General features: G+C 41.1%; 3 protein-coding genes across 10 annotated transcripts in view; 1 reads left to right on the forward strand and 2 right to left on the reverse strand.

The window, feature by feature from the left end:
* The window catches only part of kiaa0586 (KIAA0586 ortholog), a 58450-nt gene extending 55060 nt beyond the window's left edge, over positions 1 to 3390 (reverse strand). For 2 of the 5 annotated variants that reach the window (XM_067613421.1, XM_067613419.1), the window contains exons 1-5: positions 2844 to 3390; positions 2031 to 2104; positions 1540 to 1609; positions 1134 to 1203; positions 609 to 870 (exon numbers count right to left, since the gene is read on the reverse strand). In XM_067613421.1, the coding sequence (XP_067469522.1) occupies positions 609 to 870; positions 1134 to 1203; positions 1540 to 1609; positions 2031 to 2104; positions 2844 to 3090 (723 nt within the window). In that variant the 5' untranslated portion in view covers positions 3091 to 3390. The remainder of the gene's footprint in view (positions 1 to 608; positions 871 to 1133; positions 1204 to 1539; positions 1610 to 2030; positions 2105 to 2843) is intronic. The other 3 variants (XM_067613423.1, XM_067613422.1, XM_067613420.1) reach the window with 3 other exon arrangements.
* Positions 3391 to 4560: 1170 nt separating this feature from the next.
* Positions 4561 to 9369, forward strand: timm9 (translocase of inner mitochondrial membrane 9 homolog). The gene is made up of 4 exons (XM_067613454.1): positions 4561 to 4841; positions 5931 to 5977; positions 6568 to 6663; positions 8821 to 9369. Exons 2-4 carry the CDS (start codon positions 5939 to 5941, stop codon positions 8953 to 8955), a joined length of 270 nt encoding a protein of 89 aa, XP_067469555.1. The 5' UTR covers positions 4561 to 4841; positions 5931 to 5938; the 3' UTR covers positions 8956 to 9369.
* A 1788-nt stretch (positions 9370 to 11157) lies between these two features.
* Positions 11158 to 25262, reverse strand: part of arid4a (AT-rich interactive domain 4A) — a 27732-nt gene continuing 13627 nt past the window's right edge. For 3 of the 4 annotated variants that reach the window (XM_067613429.1, XM_067613428.1, XM_067613430.1), the window contains exons 15-25: positions 24843 to 25083; positions 23028 to 23254; positions 22779 to 22940; positions 22606 to 22687; positions 21700 to 21916; positions 20352 to 20414; positions 18670 to 20256; positions 18346 to 18450; positions 17889 to 18041; positions 14899 to 15045; positions 11158 to 13779 (exon numbers count right to left, since the gene is read on the reverse strand). In XM_067613429.1, the coding sequence (XP_067469530.1) occupies positions 13676 to 13779; positions 14899 to 15045; positions 17889 to 18041; positions 18346 to 18450; positions 18670 to 20256; positions 20352 to 20414; positions 21700 to 21916; positions 22606 to 22687; positions 22779 to 22940; positions 23028 to 23254; positions 24843 to 25083 (3088 nt within the window). In that variant the 3' untranslated portion in view covers positions 11158 to 13675. The remainder of the gene's footprint in view (positions 13780 to 14898; positions 15046 to 17888; positions 18042 to 18345; positions 18451 to 18669; positions 20257 to 20351; positions 20415 to 21699; positions 21917 to 22605; positions 22688 to 22778; positions 22941 to 23027; positions 23255 to 24842; positions 25084 to 25262) is intronic. The other variant, XM_067613431.1, reaches the window with a different exon arrangement.

Genomic DNA, 25262 nt, shown 5'->3' on the forward strand with positions numbered 1-25262 from the left:
ACACACACACACACACACACACACACACACACACACACACACACACACACACACACACAAACAGAACATTTCAGAGGTGATAAACTGGGATCACGTGTTATTTGTTGTCTTTCTGTTCCAGCTGCATCATGTGACAGAAGCAGATGGCGGAGCAGAGATGCATCGAGTCTCTGAAGGTGTCGATGATGTTCAGACTGTAAAGATCTCTCAGAATAACTTGTCAAAACATTTACATGCATCAGAATCACTGACATAATAATGTTAAACCGTGTTGGGAAATGCAGCGTGTGAACAGTTTCTCTCCTAAATAAACACTAAAAATATATTTGACTGTTGTAATAAAGTTTAGATTCATTAACCACATGTTGGAAACTACATGTTCCCCATTAGAACAATCTTTGAACAATGTGGAAAAAACTATCTTTTAATTTTCCATCAAGCTTTCGTTCAGAATATCAGCAGACAGGAGAGACGTCCGGAGTTAAAGCTGATGAATACTTTTACTCTTGTCCTAGAAGTTGAACCAATAATACGTCACTCTGAGAATCTTTGGATCTTTGCAGATTTTCTGCTCTAAAGCAGCTTCATAAACACGAGTCCATGTTTACCTTGATGAGCGGAGCTGCAGCAGCTACAGCTGCAGCTGCAGCCGCTGCTGCTGCTGCGTTGGTGGCGTCTCCCGGGCGACCGGGGGACAACTCAGCCTCCGTCTGGACACCCACGGCATCCTGGGAGCCCGCCCTCAGACCAGGTGCATCCTGGGAGCCCGGCCTCAGACCAGGTGCATCCTGGGAGCTGGTCGTGCTCTGGAGCGGTCCCGGGTCCAACAGCTGCACTTTGACCTCCCTCCTGCGGGGGGCGCTGTGAGAGCTGAGCAGCACACAGGTGCAGCAGCAGGAAGGAAACACAAACATGTCTGCTGGTGATATTTGATTTGCTGCTCGTTAATCAGTTCAGAATCATCATCATCATCATCTTCATCAACTCACAGAGCAAAACGATTCAAAACCATTTAACAGAATATTCACCGCGGTGTTGTAAATGTAACCAAATGTTTGATCTTTTATATTTCTCACAATATTTAAAACGCCTTCTTGTGAATAAAACGTCAGACTCTGTTTTTGTTTCCTCACCGTTGTTTGAGAGCCGCCAGCACGACTCCTCGACCTCCGGCAGCGAAACGGGACGTCAGGAGGTCACGACCTGGGAGTGATGATGTCAGCAGAGGCGGAGTCAGTCTCATCACCTGTCAGTCTGACTTCATGTTGTTGGTTTTCAGTGTGCGTGTGTGTGTGTAATCTCACACTACTGACCATCAGTTATTAAGCGTGTTATTGATAAAGTGTGTTATTGATAAAGCGTGTTATTGATAAAGCGTGTTATTGATAAAGCGCGTTATTGATAAAACATCCACGGATCAATATACTGAAACAGAATCTCATCATATTTATTCAGAATCACATGATCACTGAACTGTATGATGTGAAGATATAGAGACAGTGATTATTGATCGATTTATTGACTGATTGGTTCTCTCACCGGGCTGCTGGCCGCTCCGTGTCCCGGCTGAGAACTTCCTGTCTGCGCTCCACTCTGCTGCTGGAAGCTGCTGGAAGAGAAAACACAAACACGTCAGATGCGGGACCAGCTGCTGAGGTCAGAGGTCAGAGGTCACGGTGGGAGGAAAAGGACGCCACGGTTCACTCCGCCTGTAAATCTAAACTGAGGAAGTAAAACAGCAACTGTGGAGCTGAAATATCGAATCATTAGATGTTGTCAGATCAGATTCACCCAGATGCAGCACATCTGTCTCACACACTGAACTACACACACTGAACTACACACACTGAACTACATACACTGAACTACACACTGAGCTACACACTGAACTACACACTGAACTACACACACTGAACTACACACTGAACTACACACACTGAACTACACAACAAGTTTATAGTTCTCAACAGCAGAAGAAGAAGAAGAAGAAGAAGAAGAAGAAGAAGAAGAAGAAGAAGAAGAAGACTCACGCTTCCTGTCGGCTCTCTGTTCTCTTTGGTCGGTCCGGGTTTCTTCAGCGTTCGTCTGTCTGCACACGATCCTGCTGAAAACACACACACACACACACACACACACACACACACACACACACACACACAGGCTGTTCTCAGAGCTGCAACGATCAGTCGATTAATCGATCATCAACATAGTTGTCGGTTAATTATCTGTTGATCAACTACTTGTTGCAGCTCTGATTATACATCATAAAGCTCTAAGTACAAAAACATTAACGCTCATTTTACTTCCTGTTACAATAAAAACGTTATTGATTGGACTAAACTCTGAGAATCAGTTTATTATTTCATCACATTTGAACTGAGCAGCCTGATCAATAAAGACACTGGACTGAGCTCACGAGGATCTGGCTTTATTTGATCACATCATCGATCTAAAATAATAACGGATAGATTCATTGATAATGAAGATTAACATAGTTGCTGATCGGCATCTGTCAGTGGATCGATTTTAATCAATATTTAATGTCATAGGAAAACTACGTTGAAGATGCAGTTTCCAGGTTTGAATGTTGACATTAATTTAACACATAACAGTAAAACCTTAATAATTAAAATACACAAGACCTGACTGATGTTTTAACTTTTACTGTTGTAGGATTTTATCATCAAAACCTTACATTTAAATGCTAAAAATGTTAAAACGTCAAGTCACTAAACCCAGTTAGAGAAAAGGAAAATAAAGAAAGTAAGACAGAGTTTCTCTGGAGCCCAAATCAATAATAAAAACATTAATCCGCAGCTGGTCCCAGCTGCCGGAGCTCTTACCGGGCTGAGAGTCCGCGGCTGCCCGCAGAGGAGCAGCGATGTCCGGCTTGTGTCGGAGCTTCGGCGGCCGCTGCTGCTGCTCGGACAGCGGAGGCTGGTCGGCGGCGTCCCGGAGCTTCTCCACGGTTATCCGGACAGATCCCGGTCCAAGGACCCGGGTGGACCGGACTAAAACGTCCCCGGTGTCCGAGCTGCAGGTGGATGAATCCTGCAGTCCGTCTGAGCGGGAGTCCGGTGGAGACAACATGCTGACGGTTACTTTATTTAGTTATAATTTAACTGCTTTTCATCGTTCGCATGCATGCTAACCTCAGCTAGCTGCTTTCAAACTTCCCGCTGCGGCGTCAGACGCCGACAAACAGCCGCAGGACGATTAAAAACTCGTAATAACATTTGTTGCTGCCGCGAACTGAAGCTCAGACAGTTTAACAAGCTTCTGAGAAGCAGAAAGACACGACAGAAATAGTTAAAAGGGTGAAACTAAAAGTTTAAATGCGACAAATCTGGAAGCACAGCAACTGTTGCTGACAACAAAACAAACACTGCACTTCCGGTTTCCGCTTTGGAGTAAAGATACTAAACACGAGGACAGATGTCTCACTTCTCTCTAAATCCAGAAACCACAAAAGAGACAGGATGTCACTCAATGACAAAATAACAGAGCTGGAAAGTAACTAAGTACATTTACTCAAGTACTGTACTTCAGTACAGTATTTGAGGTACTTGTACTTTACTTGAGTATTTCCATGTGATGCTACTTTCTACATTTCAGAGGGAAATATTGTACTTTCTACTCCACTACATTTATTTGACAGCTTTAGTTACTTTTCAGATGAAGATTTGACACAATGGATAATATAACAAGCTTTTAAAATACAACACATTGTTAAAGATGAAACCAGTGGTTTCCAACCTTTTTGTCTTTTGACGTCTTACAAAAAGCAGTGTGTAGTCGGGGTCACATTTCACATGTCTATGAGTTGTTAACAGCTCCACCAAATAGTGACTTTTGCCTCTAAACTTCTCACATGCTTTCATTTCAATAAATGTTCAAATGATCCAATATTTCAGCAAAAATCAAAGATTAGAGAAAAAGTACAAAAACTGAAAACAGATTTGTGTATCAGAACTTTGTTTTTTCTTCTTTCCTCTCCCATTAATCATCTCACCACCCCTCAGATTTATCTGCTGACCCTTTGGAGGGGCCCGACCCCTAGGTTGGGAACCACTGGACTAAACTAGCTAACTGTATATAAAGTAGTGTAAACTAGCTCCACCTCCAGCAGCTACAACAGTAACATGCTGCTCTAACACTGATGCTTCACTATTAATAATCTAATGATGTCATATATAATAATATATCAGTCAGAGGGACCAAACCACTACTTTTACTGCAATACTTTAACTACATCAAGCTCATAATACTTATGTACTTTTACTGCAATACTTTAACTACATCAAGCTCATAATACTTATGTACTTTTACTGCAATACTTTAACTACATCAAGCTCATAATACTTATGTACTTTTACTGCAGTAGGATTTTTTTATTTGTAATGGAGTATTTTTTTTTTTTGCTGTATTGGTACTTTTACTGTAGTAAAGGATCTCAGTACTTCATCCAGTCAGAATTACGTTTTTGGTGTTGAATGGTAGGAACTTTATGTGGAACTTTATGTTGCTACGTCCCTGCAGCACTCCGGACGGTTTTTGCAGTTGCGCGCTGTTCGACTCCTCGTTTCAGAGATCAACTTTCGTCACATTTTCTTTCAAGTTTAAGTATTTTTTGTTGTTATTTGGATCGAAATCACACCAGCAAACATTTAATAAGACTCGTTCATCTTATCTTCAGTCGCTGTTGAATCTGTTTGTTGTTGTTTTTTAACGTGAATTAAAACGTTTTAAAATAGTTAAAACAGTTTGAAAGTGCGGTTCAGGTTCAGTGTTCAGCTCTGCTCTCACACGACGTCCTTCAGTCCGCATCAAACTGACCTCAGGTGAGACTAAAACTCAGATTTACATCATTTAATAAAACACAATGTAGAGTTTGAACCTGCGTGTCGACCTGCAGGCTGCTGTTGGTTAGTCTGAGGGAAGGAAATTACAGCAAAACCCTTAAAAACATGAAGCTAATGCAGCTAGCGTTAGCTGTTAGCTGTTAGCTGTTAGCTGTTAGCTCAACGAGCCCGCAGGAGAATCATTATAAATTGAGTTTAATGTGTTCATATTTATTTATTATTAATCATTATAAACTGAGTTTAATGTTTTCATATTTATTTATTCAGAAATCAGAGCAGTTTTGCTTCAGTCTCAGTTTAATTTTCTGCTGTTTGACCAGAAATAATATCAAATATCAAATAATGTCAAATATCTGAATATAAAAGCTGCACAATAATAAACCAAAATTAAAGATTAAAAGCTTCAATAAAGTTTAAAAACAGATTTGAGAGTGACGCTGATAGTTTTTAAACATTTTCTTTATTAACATATAAAAGTTATAATTTCTTCTTCCACAAAATGATAAAATATCAAAATATTAATTTTACTGTTTGCAGAAGAAAAATAAACTCAAACTGAGCTGAAGGAGAAGTTATAGTTCATATAAAGATTATAAACAAACAAACAGGAATTCACAGTTTTTGCAGCTTTTGGATTTGAGGAAAAATGAATCAACAGAAGTTTAGTTTTTATCAGTAAATCTGTTTTTATGATGATTAAATTCAGCCAAAAAAATAAAATATTCATAATAAATCGCTGATAATTCAGTTGAATTATCTTCTGATATTCCAAACATGAAACACAACATGTTCATACAGATGAATGTTACCAGTGTTACCAGTGTTACCAGTGTGTTACCAGTGGTACCACTGGTACCAGTGGTACCAGTCTCCTCACATGTAAATAATGCGCCATAAACAGCAGATCCAGATTAAAGTTGTTTTGGAACGAGGATTAAAAAGACAGATTTGTGTTTGTTGTTGTTGTTGTTGTTGTTGTTGGATATGACAGATGTGTGGAGTGATGAGGAGCTGATGGTTTTACTGGTTTGAGGGTGTTGAAATGGACTGGTGTGTTTGTCTTCACAGAGTGAACGATGGCGGTTCAGGTGTCGGAGTCCGATCAGATCAAACAGGTAATCAGTGTATTGATGATCCATCTGACATGAACATCGATGATCAAAATGAACCTTTCAAACGTTGAAGTTCGTTTATGTTTCTGCTGTTTTTAAACTTTATTAAACCGACAAAATGAAAGAAAAGTTACAGAAGAGAGGAGAGTTTAACAGCTGATAAACAAAAACAAACAAACAGAGAAAATAAAAACAGAGAAATGAAAGTTAATATTTGACTTTAGAAGCTTTATTATAGAAGAAGAACTGAGATGAAGTGAAGCAGACGGAGAATAAAGAGTTAGAGTTGTTGTTGTTGTTGTTGTTGTTGTTAGTAAAGTTTTCTTCTGATGACCAGACAGACGAATCATCATCATCGTCATCGTCGCTCTTTTTCAGGCAACCAATCACATATCAGACGATGATGATGATGCTAAAACAAACAAACAGGAAGTAGCTGAGAATGTGATGCTGCTCTGACGTTAAGGAGATACTGTACAGACGCTCGCCATGACATCACTGTTCACTTCCTGTCTGCCTGACGTCCATGTTGTGTCCTGCTGCTGCTGCTGAACTTGTGTTGTTGTTGTTGTTTGTTTGTTTGTTTGTTTCAGTTTAAGGAGTTTTTGGGGACGTACAACAAGGTGACGGAGAACTGCTTCATGGACTGTGTCAAAGATTTCACCAACCGGGAGGTGAAACCAGAGGAGGTGAAAAACTTTGCTTCAAGCGTCCGTCAGCAGGAAGTCAAACCGTCGTTTCCTGCTGGTTTCAGCTTCTCTGATGTGATTTGAAGCTTTTTGTGTGTAAATTATGACGATAATCTGAATATTTTTATTGTTTTATTATTGATCGTCGCTGAGATCATAACAGACAGTTTCATCATGTTAATGGTTCATTCAAATAATCGTTAGTTGTTTACAGCTGATTGTTTGTTTGTTTCTGCATCAGATGTTGAAACTTCAGCTGATTAAAAGTCTGTTGATGCGTTCAATTACAAACATCATCATCATCATCATCATCAACTGTCAGGTTTCTCGTGTTTAAGAGCGAAACAACAAACCTGCTTTTAAGACGTGAGACGTTCTGATTGGCTGTCGGGGACGAGTGATGATGCTGAGAAAAGGTTTCGCTCAGTGAGCTGATGATGTCACGTGATGTCACATTTTCTCTTGGCTGTCTGACCAATCCCCCGCCAGCTGATTAACACCAGACGACGACGATGATGATGATGATGCTGGTTGTTGAGGACGAAGAGACTCTTTCATTCGAACACATGAAATATCACTGAGTGAGTTTATTATTGATTATCTGATATCAAACGTGATCAAAACATTCAGTCTCATGTTTGGATTCTCTGTCACGTGATTGGTCGGTTCAGGTCGGCGGCGCGGCGAGCGTGAAGGAACACGACAACTTCAACTAAAGTTTCCGTCCAGACGCGTCTGAAGACATAAAAATACTGACGTTCATGAAAACATCAGTCTGTGTGAGGAGCGATGATGAGGAGACTGTAACCTTCCTCACATCAACACTCTGTCGCTCTGTTAACGACGTCGTCTCGTTGTTTCTTCTTCTCGACTCACCACAAACACCGCTGTCACCTGATCAGTTCACCAGAGCTCTGATCAATAACAACAATAACAACAATAACAACATCCCGTCACTCTCACAAACACAAACACAGGAACAGTCGGATCAACAGTCAGACGAAGTTTCTCCAGAATCACAGTTTACTGAACATTAAAGAGACATAAAAGCATTTTATTCTGAAAGCTTCCTGAAAGCTTCCTGTCTGATAATGTTTCTAAAGAATGAGACGTGTTCCTCCACATGTCTGATGGATATATTTAATATTTGTCAGATATGTGACATCAGAGTCATAAAGACCAAACAACATATCCACAAACCTGAAATAACAGAGATATGAAGAATATAAACATAAATCATAAATCACAAACTGCTGATCCTGAAAATACGTTAATTAAAAAACTAATTTATAATTATTTAATATATTTATATTATATCACACACGACTTTTATTTTATTTTATTTTATTGTTCAAAGTATTACTTCATTACTTATTTTTACAACTTGAAATACAATTTGATATATTGTAACAAAATCCCATCCCATAATAACCCAAAACTGACAGCATGACATCAAATCAACGGCGAGTCTGATCAAAGACGGCGGTCAGTGAAGAACACAACCTGCTGCAGACCAGGTGACGTTTACAGCATCAGTTACCATGGTGATGTAGCAGGTTAACAGAGAGTTACCATGGTGATGTAGCAGGTTAACAGAGAGTTACCATGGTGATGTAGCAGGTTAACAGTGAGTTACCATGGTGATGTAGCAGGTTAACAGAGAGTTACCATGGTGATGTAGCAGGTTAACAGAGAGACACCTTCATGACCTTTAAAACCCTGCAACACTTCGCTGACCCACTGATCTCGCTTCGTAGTAAAACTCCTCTTATAATTATTGTTGTTGTTGTTGTTGTTGTTATTATTATCATGTGATCATCAGCGGAGCTTCTGCCTCAATATGAATAATAATCATTTTCACACTGAATCCAACTTATAAACTTTTGTGTGTGTGTGTGTGTTTGCGTGCGTGTGTGTTTGTGTTTGTGTGTGTGCGTGCGTGCGTGTGTGTGTGTGTGTGTGTGTGTGTGTGTGTGTTTGCGTGTGTGCGTGTGTGTGTGTTTGTGTGTTTGCGTATGTGTTTGTGTGTGTGTGTGTGTGTGTTTGTGTGTTTGCGTGCGTGCGTGTGTGTGTGTGTTTGCTTCATATTGATCATTTTAGTTCAGTTTTTATCTCTGTTTGGATGAATCTTGACGTTGTCGTCTGTGTCGTGTTCAGTCCAGCTGTTCGGAGTCTTGCCTGCAGAAGTATCTGAAGATGACTCAGCGGATCTCGATGCGGTTCCAGGAGTACCACATCCAGCAGAACGAGGCTCTGGCTGCTAAAGCCGGATTGCTGGGACAGCCGCGCTGAACCGGACCGGACTGGACCGTCGACGTTGACCCAGCAGGCCGAGAGGATCCGGACCGATCCGGCACATCTGTCTCACCGCGACGGATCAATAAAGACTCTGAGCTGATGACGTTTTTGTTACACCTGGGTGGAAGCCCCGCCCCCTGCTGAAGCCCCGCCCCCCTGAGTTAAGAAGCTGAAAAACGCTGCCGAACGAGTTTCTGCTGCCGAACCTGCGAGAAAACGAAGCTCTGTCAGCTGATCTGTGTCGAAGCATCATGGGAGATGTAGTTGAACCAGACAGACTGACAGACTTTAACTCGTGTACAGAAACAGTGGAATCGTCCTTTAATGTTGGTTTCAGATTGTTTTTATGTTGATGTGATGTTGAAATAAGTTTTTTTTTTTAATTAAACTTAAATCATGAACCTCTGACATCGTCGTCCTTCATCACGTCTGGAAACAACATCAACATGTTTCTTTAATGTGGAAATAAATTAATATAAAAACAATTTGCACATTTATTCTTATTTATATAAATGTTATTTTTATTTATCTCGTGTGTCACTTTTGGGCCTCCATACCTGCTGTCAGAAAAGTTAAAACAACTAAATTAATGAAGTTAAGCTTCAGTTTTAATATCGTTACAATAAATAAATAAATAAAGTCTCCGCAGCACATAATAAACTTTAAATATTTCATTCAGTAAAACTGTTTCAGAGACTTTTTGGAAACTTCTTAACAAATATATATATACACACATATATATATATGTGTGTATATATATATATGTTTATATATGTATATATATAAACATATATACATATATATAAACATATATGCGTATATATGTTTATATATATACATATATAAACATATACACACATATGTGTGTATATATGTATATGTTTATATATGTATATATATAAACATATATATAAACATATATATGTTTATATATATATTAACATATACATATATATACATATGTATATGTTAATATATATAAACATATACATATGTACATATATGTATATGTTAATATATATATATGTGTGTATATATATATTAACATATACATATGTACATATATGTATATGTTAATATATATATATGTGTGTGTATATATATTAACATATACATATGTATATACACATACACACATATATATATATTAACATAAAAACTCCTGTGATTCAGTTTGTTTCTGATCTTTCTAATTCAACTTTCTGATAAACCTCCTTTATAAAGGGATTTATAAACATTAATTAATGGCTTCATTAATGGTAAAACATTTATTAAAGTATTAATAAGAATAATTCACTTCTGGGCTGCCAAGTTTATAAAATCCTGCGACATCAAACCGTCTACTGACTGTTTGACCTTTGACCTTCTGGAAACCGTCTGCAGGCATCATCAATAAACAGCTGATTAACATTTACAGACTCAGATTGACCCTTAATTAATGAAACGAGCTGAAGACAGAAGGTTTGACGACGTCTCGCTCCACTGAAACTCAACTATCTGAATGTTTAATAACTTCCTGTTTTCTTGCTAATATTTCTTTCAATTATTGACCTGTTAATTAAATTGTTTTCCACGTTTATTACTGCGGTTGAACACTTTGCCTTCTCGATGACAAAACATGGAAATCAGTGAATTTACAAACAGACGAGAAGCACCTGAACGCAGCGTCTACAGCTGACACGATCAGTCGATCAATTCATCAACAGGAAATTAATCAGCAGCTATTTTCAGAATTGACTACAGCTGTTTGTTTACTGTCACTACTGATCGATTAGTTGTTTGGTCCAGAAAACGGTGAAAATTGTGGATCAATGTTTCCAAAGACGACGTCATCAAATGTTTTGTTTTGTCCTCGACTCAAAGATCTTCAGTTTACTGTCAGAGAGACGAAAGAAACCAGAAAATATTCACATTTAACGAGCTGCAATCAGAGAATTTGGGCTTTTTCTTCTTAAAAAAAATAACTCAAAATGATTAATTGATTATCAAAATAGTTGGAGAGTAATTTAATAGTTTACAACTAATCGATTAATCGTTGCAGCTTAATGTTTCATACATGACAGTAAACTGTTGATCAGACAAATTCACTAAAACGAGCATTTTTCACTGTTTCCTGACAAAACGATGAATCAATAATGAAAAATAATGATCAGTCTTGTTCGAGGTTGAAATGAGACGCAGCTTGAAGAGTCGAAACATATTTAAAAACTTTATTAGAAACAGAGAGCTCTGCTTGTTGTCCGCACAGCTTCCAGCACGGCTGCACGTCTGTCAGACACCAACAGGTTCAGGAGAAAGAGTGTGTGTGTGTGTGTGTGTGTGTGTGTGTGTGTGTGTGTATGTATATATGTGTGTGTATGTGTGTGTATATATGTGTGTGTGTGTGTGTGTATGTGTCTGTATTTACAGTCGTCGCTCTCTAACCGCCGCTAGCAAAACACCACATAGAAAAAAAAAAAACAAAAAAAAAAACAACAACTGAGGAGTTGATAATACAACAGTACAAACATTCTTCTCTTAAAAAATATTATAAATCATTCTTTACAGGCGTGTAAAATGTAGTTCTGAAATACATGGTGTGGTTTTATTCTTTTCTTTACTCAGAGCTTTTTATGTACAAAAACAAGGAAAATGTTCAGGAGCTGCAAACCGAGTCTGTCTGAGGACGCCACAGAGGACGCCACGGAGGACGCCACGGAGGACGCCACGGAGGACGCCACGGAGGACGCCACAGAGGACGCCACAGAGGACGCCACGGAGAGGAAAACACCAGAAGAAGAAGAAGAGGAAGGAGGAGGAGGAGGAGGAGGAGGAGGACAGGAAGTAGTGCAGCAGAAGATCCTCCAGGACTCCCCTCAGTACTGAGCTCAGAGACCTCAACATATGGAAGACCAACTCAGCCAGAAAAATAAACTGGAACGTTAGAAATTATAAAACATAAAAATTACTCACATTAGGTCAAAATTATGACTTCAGTTCAAAATGATGTGAACAAAAGTCAAAACTTTGATTTAACGAATAAAAACTGAAATATGAAGCGAAGCATTTGACTTAAAATCTAAATTCAAGTCACAATTATGATACAAAGTTTGTAAATCGAAAAAGTCAAAATTGTGACTTTGACTCGAATTTTAAACTACACAAAGTCAAAATTGAGATATGAAGAAGAAAATAATTTTTTGTCAAAATTATGATTAAAAAGTCAATTTCAATATACAAAAGTGAAAACTTGGGACTTTTTACGGAGTTGAATCACAATTAAGATACCAAGTCTAACACATTTCTAAGTCAACATTATAAGAAAAAAAAAAAAGTCTAATTTCAATTTACTAAATCAAAACTTACTCAAAATTATCTTGTAAATCAGAATTTTGATTTAATTGTCAAAAGTCAAAATTATGAGATACGAGGTCAAATCTGGAAAGTTTAAATCAAAACTGAGACAAAATGTTTTAATTCCAAACATAATAAATCAAAACTGTGACTTCAAGTCAAAATTACGGAGAAACAAACTCAAAATAATTACGTTTCTAATCAGAATTATGACTTCAGTTAGCCAAATTCTTTATATCAAAAATATAAGATTAAAAAGGTCAATTTCAACATATGGAGGGAAAAATGTGACTTTTTAGATTTACTGAGCCACAATTATGAGATTATAAATCAGATTTAAGAGTCACAATAACGAGATACCAAATCAAAATATTTTTAATTTTAATATTTCAATTTACTTAAATCATAATTATGACATAATTTTGATTTAATTGTTGACAAAATTTTTTGTTTAAATCAAAAAATAACTAAGTCAAATTTAGATATGAATTTTGAATTATTTCTGACAATTATCTACTTTATTTTCCTGGCAGATGTGAGCTTCCATACAAACCCAAAAACGCACACAAAAAAAAAAATCTTGCATGTACACTAAATGAATAAATATTTAACGAGCTGCGAAGCTTCATTTTAATTATTTTACACAAAAACAAAAAAAAGGTTGATCTCTACAAATATTTCATCTTGTCTCCCGCTGTGACGTCAGAAACTTTTTTGGATGTTTTTTTGTTTTGTTTTTAACCAAAATAAACGCTCTGATTCCGTATAAAAGACCAAAAACACTCACAGCAGGAAGTCTTTTTTTTTTTTTTTAACTTTTTCTGTTTTCTTAACAAGTTTTGAGTTGAACTAAAAAAAAAAAAAAAGTTGCACAATGAGCTGTGCTGCTTCAGGAAATCTGTTTCCTCTTTCTACTTCTCCAGTGTTCGGACCAGCAGGAAACATGTGACCTTTGACCCCCGACAACCCCAAAAATGATCACATTATTTTTCTTTTTGAGACGCTGAGCGACAGAACTGAGGACGCACCGGAGGAAAGAAGGAAGGAAGGAAGGAAGGAAAAAGAGAAGAAGTGCTCTGTGGCGGCTGGACAGACGCTCTCATCAAATCGGTTACATTTGTCTCCTCAAACAGGAAGTCAGTCCATAGGTGAAGTGAGGGGCGGGGCTAAGGTCAGGTGGAAGCGTCCCCTCCCCCCTCCTCCTCACACACGGCCATGTTTCCCGTCAGAGTTCAGACTTTTTTTTTTTTCTCCCATCATGCCCTCAGAGGTGGCTGAGTGGGCGGAGTCCGTGACGGAGAGGGGTGGGTGTGTGAGGGGGCGTGGCCGAGCAGAATGAAGAGGAGGCGTGGGAGTGGGCAGGGCCTGGGTGGGCGTGTCATCACCTGCACTCCACAGCCACTGTGTTCTGAGTGGGCGAGGCCGAGGACGGACTCATACCGGTGTCTGAGGAGCCCGATGAGGTGGACGCCGTCGTGTTGGACACTGAGAGACGGAAACAAAAGAGACTATAAACAGATCTGAAGTGCTCAACTTTACAAAAAACCCAGCGTTTCCCATGAGGAGGCTCTACGTGGGCGACCCCCTCCTCCTTTATTTCACATTAGCAAACTAATTTCACAAAAGTTCATTTTTTTTGAAGCCCAGGAAGTCTGGAAGCTAATTCAGGATCAGATGTGAATAACAACATGTCATCAGCATAAAGTGACACTTTGAAGGCAACGTTTCACCTCGAAGTGAAAAAGAAAAAGGTAACAGAGGACAAACTGAAGCTCCAACAAACATAAAACAAGTTGTTGTTAGTTTGAACATCAGCTGACGGACGAGTACAGAACCTCAACTCACAGTTTGAACAAAAGCTGAACTTTTAGTATTAAAAAAAAAAAACAAGCGACGCACAATTTATTAAGTCAGTGCTGTCGGTACTGAGAGAGAATGAAATGGACTCGTTATCAATAAATGCAACAAACGGTACAAATAATTTATCAAACAACTGCTGAACAAGCAGAATATAAACATCTTGGACTCCCTACAGTCACCTCGTCCACAGCTGCTGTTTTACGCAGCTCGTTATGCTAACAGCGAATCATTATGAACGAGCTAATGCTAACTGTACGTAACAGCTGATGAGTCTACATATTAAAACATGTATCAATTCTTGCTTTTTAGTATAAAAAGTGTCAGATGAAGGTTTTAGACTATATGAGACGAACGTCTGATGTTCTTAGAGAAACCAGTTTAATTAGATGAAACGTAGAATCTAGATTGATTGATTAGTCAATCAGAACATTAATCAAAAACTTTTTTCATAATTCATTTAGACTTCAGGTTGTTTTCTCAGTAAAAATAATTCATATTTGATTTTCCAGTTTCTCCAACATGAGGATTTACTGTTTTATCATTTTAAACTGAATCTTTAGTTTTTTAACTGTTGAGACAAAATAAGACGCGTGAAGATTTAATTGATTATTTACTTTAAAAAGGAAGATACTGACAGATTAATCCATAATGAAAATAATCGTTTGATTAAGATTTGATAGAGAGAAGGGCAGTTGACTAGACTGGATAATAAAACGATCTCCCAGCATGCCGTGCTGCTCCTACCTTCTCTCTCCTTCTTTTTTAGTCTCTTTCTGCGTCTGTCGATGGAGGCGACCTCTGACTTCAGCGTCATGTAGTACTTCCTGATCTCCTGCAGCTTCTCCTGCAGGAAGGAGATCCTCTCTGTGCTCGACATGCTGTCCAACTCATCTGAGGAGGAGGAGGAGGAGGAAGATAACAGTTAGACGAGCCTGATGCTGAGTCTGCATCAGAATATCGACTATAAGCTCACAGCCTGAATCACAACCTGTGTATCTGCACACAGCTGGAATGATCAATAGAAAGTTAATCAGCAATTATCCTGATAATCGATTAAATTGTGTAACTTCATTTATTCTTTGTTATTAACTTATTTTATTATATTTGACATGAAAATATTCATTGAGAAAAATAATCAGCATATTAATCGATTATGAAGGTGACTGTTGGAGTCTTAGCGGCGAGTTTTACACATAAATGTGTGTAAATGTGTGTAAATGTGTGTAAATGTGTGTAAATGTGTATAAATGTCTGTAAATGTGTATAAATGTTTGTAAATGTGTATAAATGTGTGTAAATGTGTATAAATGTATAAATGTGTGTAAATGTGTATAAATGTGTATAAATGTGTATAAATGTGTATAAATGTGTGTAAATGTGTGTAAATGTGTATAAATGTGTAAATGTGTGTAAATGTGTATAAATGTCTGTAAATGTGTATAAATGTGTGTAAATGTGTATAAATGTCTGTAAATGTGTATAAATGTGTATAAATGTGTGTAAATGTGTATAAATGTGTATAATGTGTATAAATGTGTATAAATGTGTAAATGTGTATAAATGTGTGTAAATGTGTATAAATGTGTAAATGTGTGTAAATGTGTGTAAATGTGTATAAATGTGTGTAAATGTGTATAAATGTGTGTAAATGTGTATAAATGTGTATAAATGTGTGTAAATGTGTATAAATGTGTAAATGTGTGTAAATGTGTGTAAATGTGTGTAAATGTATAAATGTGTATAAATGTGTGTAAATGTGTGTAAATGTGTATAAATGTGTATAAATGTGTGTAAATGTGTGTAAATGTGTGTAAATGTGTATAAATGTGTGTAAATGTGTGTAAATGTGTGTAAATGTCTATAAATGTCTATAAATGTGTAAATGTGTGTAAATGTGTATAAATGTGTATAAATGTGTGTAAATGTGTATAAATGTGAATAACTTTGTGTAAATGTGTGTAAATGTGTATAGTGTAAATGTGTGTAAATGTGTAAATGTGTGTAAATGTGTGTAAATGTGTATAAATGTGTGTAAATGTGTAAATGTGTGTAAATGTGTATAAATGTGTATAAATGTGTGTAAATGTGTAAATGTGTGTAAATGTGTATAAATGTGTAAATGTGTGTAAATGTGTAAATGTGTGTAAGTGTGTGTAAATGTGTGTAAATGTGTAAATGTGTAAATGTGTATAAATGTGTAAATGTGTGTAAGTGTGTGTAAGTGTGTGCAAATGTGTGTAAATGTGTGTAAATGTGTATAAATGTGTAAATGTGTAAATGTGTGTAAGTGTGTGTAAATGTGTAAATGTGTGTAAATGTGTAAATGTGTGTAAATGTGTATAAATGTGTGTAAATGTGTAAAAATGTGTAAATGTGTGTACATGTGTATAAATGTGTAAATGTGTGTAAATGTGTAAATGTGTGTAAGTGTGTGTAAGTGTGTGTAAATGTGTAAATGTGTATAAATGTGTAAATGTGTGTAAATGTGTATAAATGTGTAAATGTGTGTAAGTGTGTAAATGTGTATAAATGTGTAAATGTGTGTAAATGTGTGTAAATGTGTATAAATGTGTAAATGTGTGTAAGTGTGTAAATGTGTGTAAGTGTGTGTAAATGTGTGTAAACGTGTGTAAATGTGTGTAAATGTGTGTAAATGTGTAAATGTGTGTAAATGTGTAAATGTGTGTAAATGTGTGTAAATGTGTATAAATGTGTAAATGTGTGTAAGTGTGTAAATGTGTGTAAGTGTGTGTAAATGTGTGTAAATGTGTAAATGTGTGTAAGTGTGTGTAAGTGTGTGTAAGTGTGTGTAAATGTGTGTAAATGTGTGTAAGTGTGTAAATGTGTGTAAGTGTGTGTAAGTGTGTGTAAATGTGTGTAAGTGTGTGTAAATGTGTGTAAATGTGTGTATATGTGTAAATGTGTGTATATGTGTATAAATGTGTAAATGTGTGTAAGTGTGTGTAAATGTGTGTATATGTGTAAATGTGTGTAAATGTGTGTAAATGTGTGTAAATGTGTGTAAATGTGTAAATGTGTGTAAGTGTGTGTAAATGTGTGTAAATGTGTGTAAATGTGTAAATGTGTGTAAGTGTGTGTAAATGTGTGTAAATGTGTGTAAATGTGTATAAATGTGTAAATGTGTATAAATGTGTGTAAATGTGTATAAATGTGTAAATGTGTGTAAGTGTGTAAATGTGTGTAAGTGTGTGTAAATGTGTGTAAATGTGTGTAAATGTGTGTAAATGTGTAAATGTGTGTAAATGTGTAAATGTGTGTAAATGTGTGTAAGTGTGTGTAAATGTGTAAATGTGTGTAAATGTGTAAATGTGTGTAAATGTGTGTAAATGTGTATAAATGTGTAAATGTGTGTAAGTGTGTAAATGTGTGTAAGTGTGTGTAAATGTGTGTAAATGTGTGTAAATGTGTGTAAGTGTGTGTAAGTGTGTGTAAATGTGTGTAAATGTGTGTAAATGTGTATAAATGTGTAAATGTGTGTAAGTGTGTAAATGTGTGTAAGTGTGTGTAAGTGTGTGTAAATGTGTGTAAATGTGTGTATATGTGTAAATGTGTGTATATGTGTATAAATGTGTAAATGTGTGTAAGTGTGTGTAAATGTGTGTATATGTGTAAATGTGTGTAAGTGTGTGTAAATGTGTGTAAATGTGTGTAAATGTGTATAAATGTGTAAATGTGTATAAATGTGTGTAAATGTGTATAAATGTGTGTGTTACCGAGCTGGAAGGTCCACTTGTATGTGCGTTGCGGCGAGGGGAAGTTCTGTTTGTCTTTGCTGTGCGAAGACGGAGACGAGAGACCAGGACAGCGAGACTTCTGAGACTTGGACAGAGACAGACGAGACTGATCCTCGCTGTCGCTGCTGTGACCTGGGGGGGGGGGGGGGGGGGGGGGGATGTTGAAGGGGGGGGTTAATCTACACTCACTTCACATTCACTTTAACAAAACCAAAGCTATTTCATTTGAATGACATCATCAACCAGACGTCACAACTCAGAGCTTTTAAACTAAAAACAAAGAAAAATCACTTAAAATAAATAAATGAAATGATCCTTTATTCATATTATTTTATTCTCACTTCTTACATGTTTATAAATGATCTTAAAAAACATTTTAAAATTGAAACTTAAATCATCATCATCATCATCATCATCATCATCATCACACACTCACCTGCTCCGTTCTTCTCCACCTTCCCAGGTGTGTTTGGTCGTTTCTGGTTGCGTTTCGGTTTCTTGGCCGACGGGCTGGAGTTACAGTCCATCACCCTCTTCTGACCTGCGGGGTCAAAGGTCACACAGGTTACTCACTACCTGCACAGAGCCGTCAGCCTGACCAGCTTCACACACACACATTCTTTCTTCTTCTACTGAAATCATTTATTTTCACATCTATAAACTTCACATTTCATCATTTAGTTTTTTACTGAATCAATAAGTAACGGCGTCGTGTGATGTCAGAGTCACATGACCGTGGATGTCTGCGGCGCCGTCTCACCTCGGTCCTTGTTCTTCTGCAGCGACAGCAGGGAGGCGGAGGAGGAGGAGGTGCTGCCATCAAACCCGGGGCTGGAGTCTGCGTCTCCCTCCGGCTCCCCGCTGCCGCCTCCTCGCTCCTCGCCGGAGCTCCTGGTGGGGCGGAGCTCCTCGGGGCAGGGAGGGGCGGCGGCGGCCGGGAGGAAGGGTCTGACCTGCTGCTGGGGGAGGAGGGGGGTGTGGGGGGAGGGGAGGAGGAGGTGAGGCAGCGGAGCCGGCTGCTCCCTCATCATCAGCAGGAGGTGCTCCGCGGCGGCGGCGGCGGTCGGCTTCTCCTTCTCGTCCGGGTCGTCCAGGTCCACCTCGTGGCAGACCAGCGCCTCGGGGCCCATCTGTGGCTCCTCGGAGGGGGCGGGGCCCGGGGCCTCCGGAGCCTGGGGGGGCGTTCCATCATGCACCTCTGGCTCCTTCAGACGCTCCTCTGACGCCTCCTTCGGCGTCTCCTCTGCTTTAACCACCGCGTCGCTCCTCCTCTCTGGCTCCGCCCGCTGCAGCGGGGATGGGAGGGGCTTGGGTGACGCGCCAGCGGCCATCTTGGGTGAGGCGGGTTTGACCTCCTCTGGCCTCCTGTCAGGGCGGAGTTTCTTGTCTGGCGCTCTCTGCTCCGCCGCCTTACGTTTGAGCGCTGCTCCGCCCCGGTCTTCCGGTAGCCCCGCCCCCTCCTCCACCTCCTCCTCCTCAGAGGCGGAGTCTGTGTCGGAGTCGGCGGTGAGACGCTGGGTGGGGAGGCAGTGAAGGACCACCATGGGCTCGTCTTGTCTCTTAAGGACGCTGCGAGGAGGAGACGACAGCGCTGTCGGGTGGGAGGGGCTGCTCGTGACAGCGGGGGCGGGGGCAGGCGCAGGGCTCGGGGTGCAGAGGGGGATTCTGGGAGGAGTTTCAGAGCCCACCTCCCTCAGGTTGGCCCTGCGACCTTTGACCCTGGGGGAAGACAGAGGAGTGGACCTGCTGTCGTCGTCCTCGGCGGCGTCGGGCAGCGGCGAGGACGCCTCCGGCTGCTTCTCAGGGACGGGAGACATTTTGTGTTTGTCTGAGGCGCCGGGAGACGTTTTGTTGATCTTGTCAGGAAGAGGAGACGTCCTGCTGGGAGACGTCTTGACCAGTATTTCCTGTTTGTGTGGTTTCTCCGGGACAGACGGCGTCTTCTGGACTCGCTCTTGAACCGGAGACATCTTGTTCTCCTTGTCCAGGTCGACGGGCAACATGGCGGCTTCTTCCGCAGGCTCCTCCCCCTGCTCAGCCTCCCTCTTCTCTGATTGGCTCAAGGCTTTGTCAGCTTTCTCCTGAGGTGTGCTGGGACATGGCGGTGTGGCGGGGGCAGGAGGCTGACCTATTGTTGCCGAGGCGACAGTGTTGTTGTTGTTGTTGTTAAGAGGCGGTGTGACATTGATGACCTCACTCTGCTCCTCCTCTTCCTCCTCCTCTTCTTCCTCCTCCTTCACCTCCTCCTCCTGGCTGGGCGGGGCTTCAGTCCTTCCTCGCCACGGTGACGGCTTTTTGTCAGGCGGGTCTTCTGATTCACTGTCCTCTGATGAGTTCCCAGAATCCTCTGCGGGGGACAGGAAGCAGAGGATCGGTCAGTTATTGGTGATTAAACTGGATCAATAACAGATCGGTTCTAACTAGCAGCTGATTGGTTCTTACCGTTAGACGCTCGGTCCGAGTCGTACATGCCGGACGTCCTCCTGGTTCTCCTCCGAGGAGTGTCTGCAGAGAGGACGACAGGTCAGAGGTCAGACAGGAGGAGGACACACACACACACCTGTCCTGACAGTGACAGAGGAGAGAGGAGAGAGAGAGAGAGAGAGCACCTCCTTCCTCCACTGACTGATACATCAAACCTCTCAGTTTAATGTCACAGATACTGTGAGTGTGAGTGAGTGTGAGTGTGAGTGTGTCTGCATACATACATACACACTGATCTATTTAATTGTGTCTTATTGTTCCTATCTGAGTCTGAGTTGCTTTCTGTGATGTTAACTTCCTTCTCTTGTGTCATAATGAATTTCACCCAACAGGAGGATCAACAGAATCTTATCTGAAATTTGAACTTTCATTAGCATGTGAGGAAAATGAAATATTCCAGCTGTAATGACCTGTTGGAATATATATTTTACAGTCTGTAAGTGCAACAGACTGTTTGTCTTAAGATCCAGCAGAGGGCGTCTTTAAAACTCACAGCTCGACCCGTCAGCAAACTGAACTATTCAATAAAAACGAGGAGGACAGTAGTGACAGTAGACACCGAAGCAAACATCAGGCTGCTTTACTCTCCGACCACAACGAACCTGACGACTCAGCAGCTGGTTTACACACAAGCTGAGACCAACTGGTCTGACACAGAGCAGCTGTGGAAACCACACAGAGAAATATAAAGACTGTACTAAACGGGAAGAAGCTCTCTGACGCTGTCATACATGTTTATGACGGTCACAGTAAGTTATATCCACAATAACCGGTTCATCTTTTCAGTTACTTATGGAGTCAAACGTCTCTGGTTTCAGCTCAGCTTCACTGTTTCTGAACATCTCGGAGTTTTGGACTGTTGGTCGGACAGTTTAAAGACTTTTCTTTGGACTCTGATCTCTAAACGTTCTGTCGTTTCACGTATGACTCTAAAACACGTCTCTTCTCTCTGCTGCACGTAAACACGCTACCTGAGCTTTTTAATTTAACACCTGCTTCACAGTCATAACATCAGAGACAGTAAGGTCTACAATTATCTACAACTACATGAATTTAGAGCTCATCAATTAATCAGCTGGTCTATAAAACATAAACAAACTGAAAAATGATGATAACAACATCATCTGATGTCTCCTTTTGTCCAACAAACAGCAGCTGATTCTCACTTTTAACAACCTGGAACCTTCAAACGTTCACACAATAACCTCTGCAGAGTTAACGTTACTGTCTACAGCTGCTGTGGCGGCAGGGCGGAGCTTCCTACGAGGCCTTCGTGACCCGCTGGAATCACGCAGCTGTGTCTTACTGTCTCCGTTGGCCATGTTGGTCGGCGTCTCCATCTTGCTGCTCTTGCCGTTGGACCGCCCCTCGCTGCTCGGCGTGTTGGAGACGCTGCGGCCGGCTGAGCTGGTGGGCGGGGTCCTGATCTGAGGACGTCCCCGCTTCGCTCCCGGAGGCTTCACCGCCGTCGCCATCGACGCCTTCTCGTCGTCTTTCTCCGCCTCCTCCTTGTCTTTGTTCTGCTGAGGACACGAGGACCGTGAGGTCATTTATTGCATTAAAAAAAGGGTTTCTGTTCAGCAGAGCTCAGATGTCAGAGCGTCCTTGAACGCAACAACAACAACAACAACAACAGTCTTAAAGGCGTCACCGCACAGCAACAACTGGACTTTCACAACAACAGTTTCCAGCATTTCAAAAGAAATAAAAACAACAAAACAAACATTTTCTTTCTTTTGTTTTCACTTTTATCATCTTGTTTTATTTATTTTGGGATGTCGCCACCCTCAGGTTAGCTTGAAGGTGTCGCCAGGCGGTTGCTATGGTTTAAGCAGCAGTTGCCTGGGTGATTTGTAGTTTGTTTGGGATGGTTGCTATGGCGATTCTGGGTTTAAAAATCATTCAACACATGTTGAATCACGACATCCACCATCAAGTAAAACGAGCCCCGCCCCCTCCTCCTCTGTCTCCCTGCAGCTGATTGGACGGAGAAGCTCATCAGGCTCTGGTCGGACAGCCAAAGAGGAAGTGACATCACAGGATCACATGACCAGAGCTGCAACTATTAGTCCGTTAATCGATTAGTCGAACGACAGAAATTTAACCGCCAACTATTTTATTAATTAATTAATCGATTAACGGAGAGAATTACGGGCGGATTAATTGATAACGACGTGACCTCGCTGAGCTCACAGGAAGCAGTTCGTCTCACCTTCACCTTCTTCCTCTGTCTCTTCTTCGTTCCTTTCTCCATCGGCCAGATGATCCGGTCGGCCTTCACCCACTCGTCGTACCTGTGGATCAGACACACCTGGTCAGTACAGACTCCGCCTGCGCTGCATCACCGCGGTAACGCCACACACACACACACAGAGCGATGGTCACCTGACGTTCCAGCCGTAGTAGTGCACCAGGTAGAACTGCTCTCCGTTGTCGTTGTCCGTCTTCTTGATGTGAGCTTCGTAGATCTTCTGAGTCTTTCCTTTGCCGTACTTCACCCGGACCTTCGTCCCCGCCACAGAGTCCCCGTCCTCCTCATCATCACTCCTGACACACACACACACACACAGTTTAATTTCTCACACAGACTACCTGAGTCGGGTCTCAGCGTTAGTGTGTTTGTCGCCGACTCACCTGTCTACTCTCCTCCTCTCGCTCTCCTCGTCCTCTTCATCGTCGTCATCCTCCTCCTCTTCATCAGAGCCTCTCTCTGAGTCGTCCAGTCTTCTGTTGCTGCGTCTCCTCACCTCCCGCTGCTCCTCGCTGTTCTCTCCTCCTCCTCCTCCTCCTCCTCTCTTCTCTGGTCTGGAGGGCGGCTCTCTCTCTGGCCTCACCTGACTGCCAGCGCACCTCCTCCTCCCCTGCAACACACACACGCACACGCACACACACGCACACACACACACACGCACGCACGCACACACACACACACACACACACACACGCACGCACACGCAGGAAGAGTCAGACCACGTCAACGCTAAGTCGGATAAATTAGTGAAAGCTTCTTCTCTCCGTGTTTTTCCTGCGTTCAGACTGAAACAGAGTTTTGTAGAAACGCCGTCACATCGCTGACAGGACAGACGGTGGCAGCAGCGTTTCATTGGAAGAAGAAGAAGAAGAAGAAGAAGAAGAAGAAGAAGAAACACAACAACAACAACAACAACAACAACAGTGGACAGCTTCATGTCAGTGTTGTTCTCTTTATCGTCTACTCTGACAGCGTCGTTATCTACAACCTTTCTCTGCTGCAGTAAACTAAACGTCATGACGTCGCCGTGGAAACACGTCCTCTCTCTCCTCCTCCCGAGACGCCATCATGGAGGATGTTCCAGTGATGTAAATGCTCCTGGAGGAGCTCAGAGCGAGGAGCCGCAGGTGTATCCTACATGGAAGTGTCTTAGCGGATGGCGACGCCCCCTTTTGATCCAGTGCGTTCACTGATTGGTTACTGATTGGTCAGCTGATCTGACGGGACAGTAAACAGCTGATGATCAGGAATGAAAGCAGCAGCAGCAGCTGATCATATTTATTCATAAAATAAAATTTACTGAATCAATCATAAGTCCTTTCTTCTTCTTCTTCTACTGTTTCGGTGCGTCTCGCCTCCTTCAGGAAGACGAAAACATCCTGCAGCTGATTGGTCTATTTGTGTCTCATCTGTAACATCCAGACGCTGCTAAACATCAATAATCAAATAATAAGAAATAATAAAAATTAAAGCAGTTATCAGCTTCCAGTTATCACTATGTGTCAATTATTATAAGTGTTAATTAACGGCATGAATTTTAAACCGTCAGGCTACTTTTGGACAGTTGAGGTGCGTCCTGCGTCCTGCGTCCTGCGTCCTGCGTCGGCGGCGGCGGGAACGTCGTCGTGTCTCCTCCTCGCATCCTCGCTGGGAGGAGACGAGAGCGCAGGAAGCGAGGAGACACGTTGGAATGATGAAAAGCACAAAGCACCCGCAGTAAACTGGTTCTTCTTCGCTGGTGTTTTGTGTTTTTATTGTGGACAGAAGTTCTCCAGCTGATCTACAGACTCTTCAACAAGGTTTAAAGACGTTTTTATTTTATTATTTTATTATTTCTTCCTTTAAATAATAAACAATCGCGAATAAATTGAAGTGTCTGACTGTATGAAGGGACTCCGGCTACGCTTTAGGAGCAAATATTGATAATTAAAAACGTCGACTGTGCAGAATCACATTTCCTCTGAATGTGTTGTTGCAAACGGCAGAAAACAGGTCAGTTATTGATCAGTCAGGTATCTGATCAGCTGAGTGATCAGTTCAGTCAGCTGATCTGCAAACAGCAAGACTGACAAGAGAGAGAGAGAGACAGACAGGGAGACAGACGGTAGAGACAGACGGTAGAGACAGACAGGGAGACAGACGGTAGAGAGACAGACGGTAGAGAGACAGACGGGTGTCTCAGTGTTTCAGTGTCTCACCCTCGGGGACGACTGTCTCTCCTTCACCTCCTCCTTCTCGCTCTCGCTCTCTGACTCCGCCTCCTCTCCCTTGTCGTCATCGTCAGGCTCCGCCTTCACCGACGGGGAGGGGGACTCTTTGAGCTCCGCCCCCGCTGTCTTCTGATTGGCTGGTGTGGTTGGGGGGCGGGGGTTGTTGTGGTGGATGGTCCTGAAGGTGATGGAGGCGGAGCGGCAGTATTCCTCGAAGCCATACAGATACCTGACCACACAAAACAACAACAACAGACCATGTTGAGGAGCAGGACGTGTGCAACAGTCAGAATATACTGTAGGTAAGTTACAGGTGTGTTTGTTGACAACATGAACTATAAAACAACCTGTAACGCTGCCGTCTGAGGAGGAGATCAGCTGATCAGCTGCAGCGTGTTTGCAACCGTC

Source organism: Thunnus thynnus, chromosome 16, assembly GCF_963924715.1.
Source record: "Thunnus thynnus chromosome 16, fThuThy2.1, whole genome shotgun sequence".
Lineage (NCBI taxonomy): Eukaryota > Metazoa > Chordata > Actinopteri > Scombriformes > Scombridae > Thunnus > Thunnus thynnus.

Excerpts from the sequence above, each read along its gene's own strand:
- timm9 (XM_067613454.1), top strand. The coding sequence starts at position 5,939 with ATGGCGGTTCAGGTGTCGGAGTCCGATCAGATCAAACAG. Across the intron at positions 5,978-6,567 it reads AGTCCGATCAGATCAAACAG|TTTAAGGAGTTTTTGGGGAC; the intron begins GTAATCAGTGTA and ends TGTTTGTTTCAG. Across the intron at positions 6,664-8,820 it reads GGGAGGTGAAACCAGAGGAG|TCCAGCTGTTCGGAGTCTTG; the intron begins GTGAAAAACTTT and ends TGTCGTGTTCAG.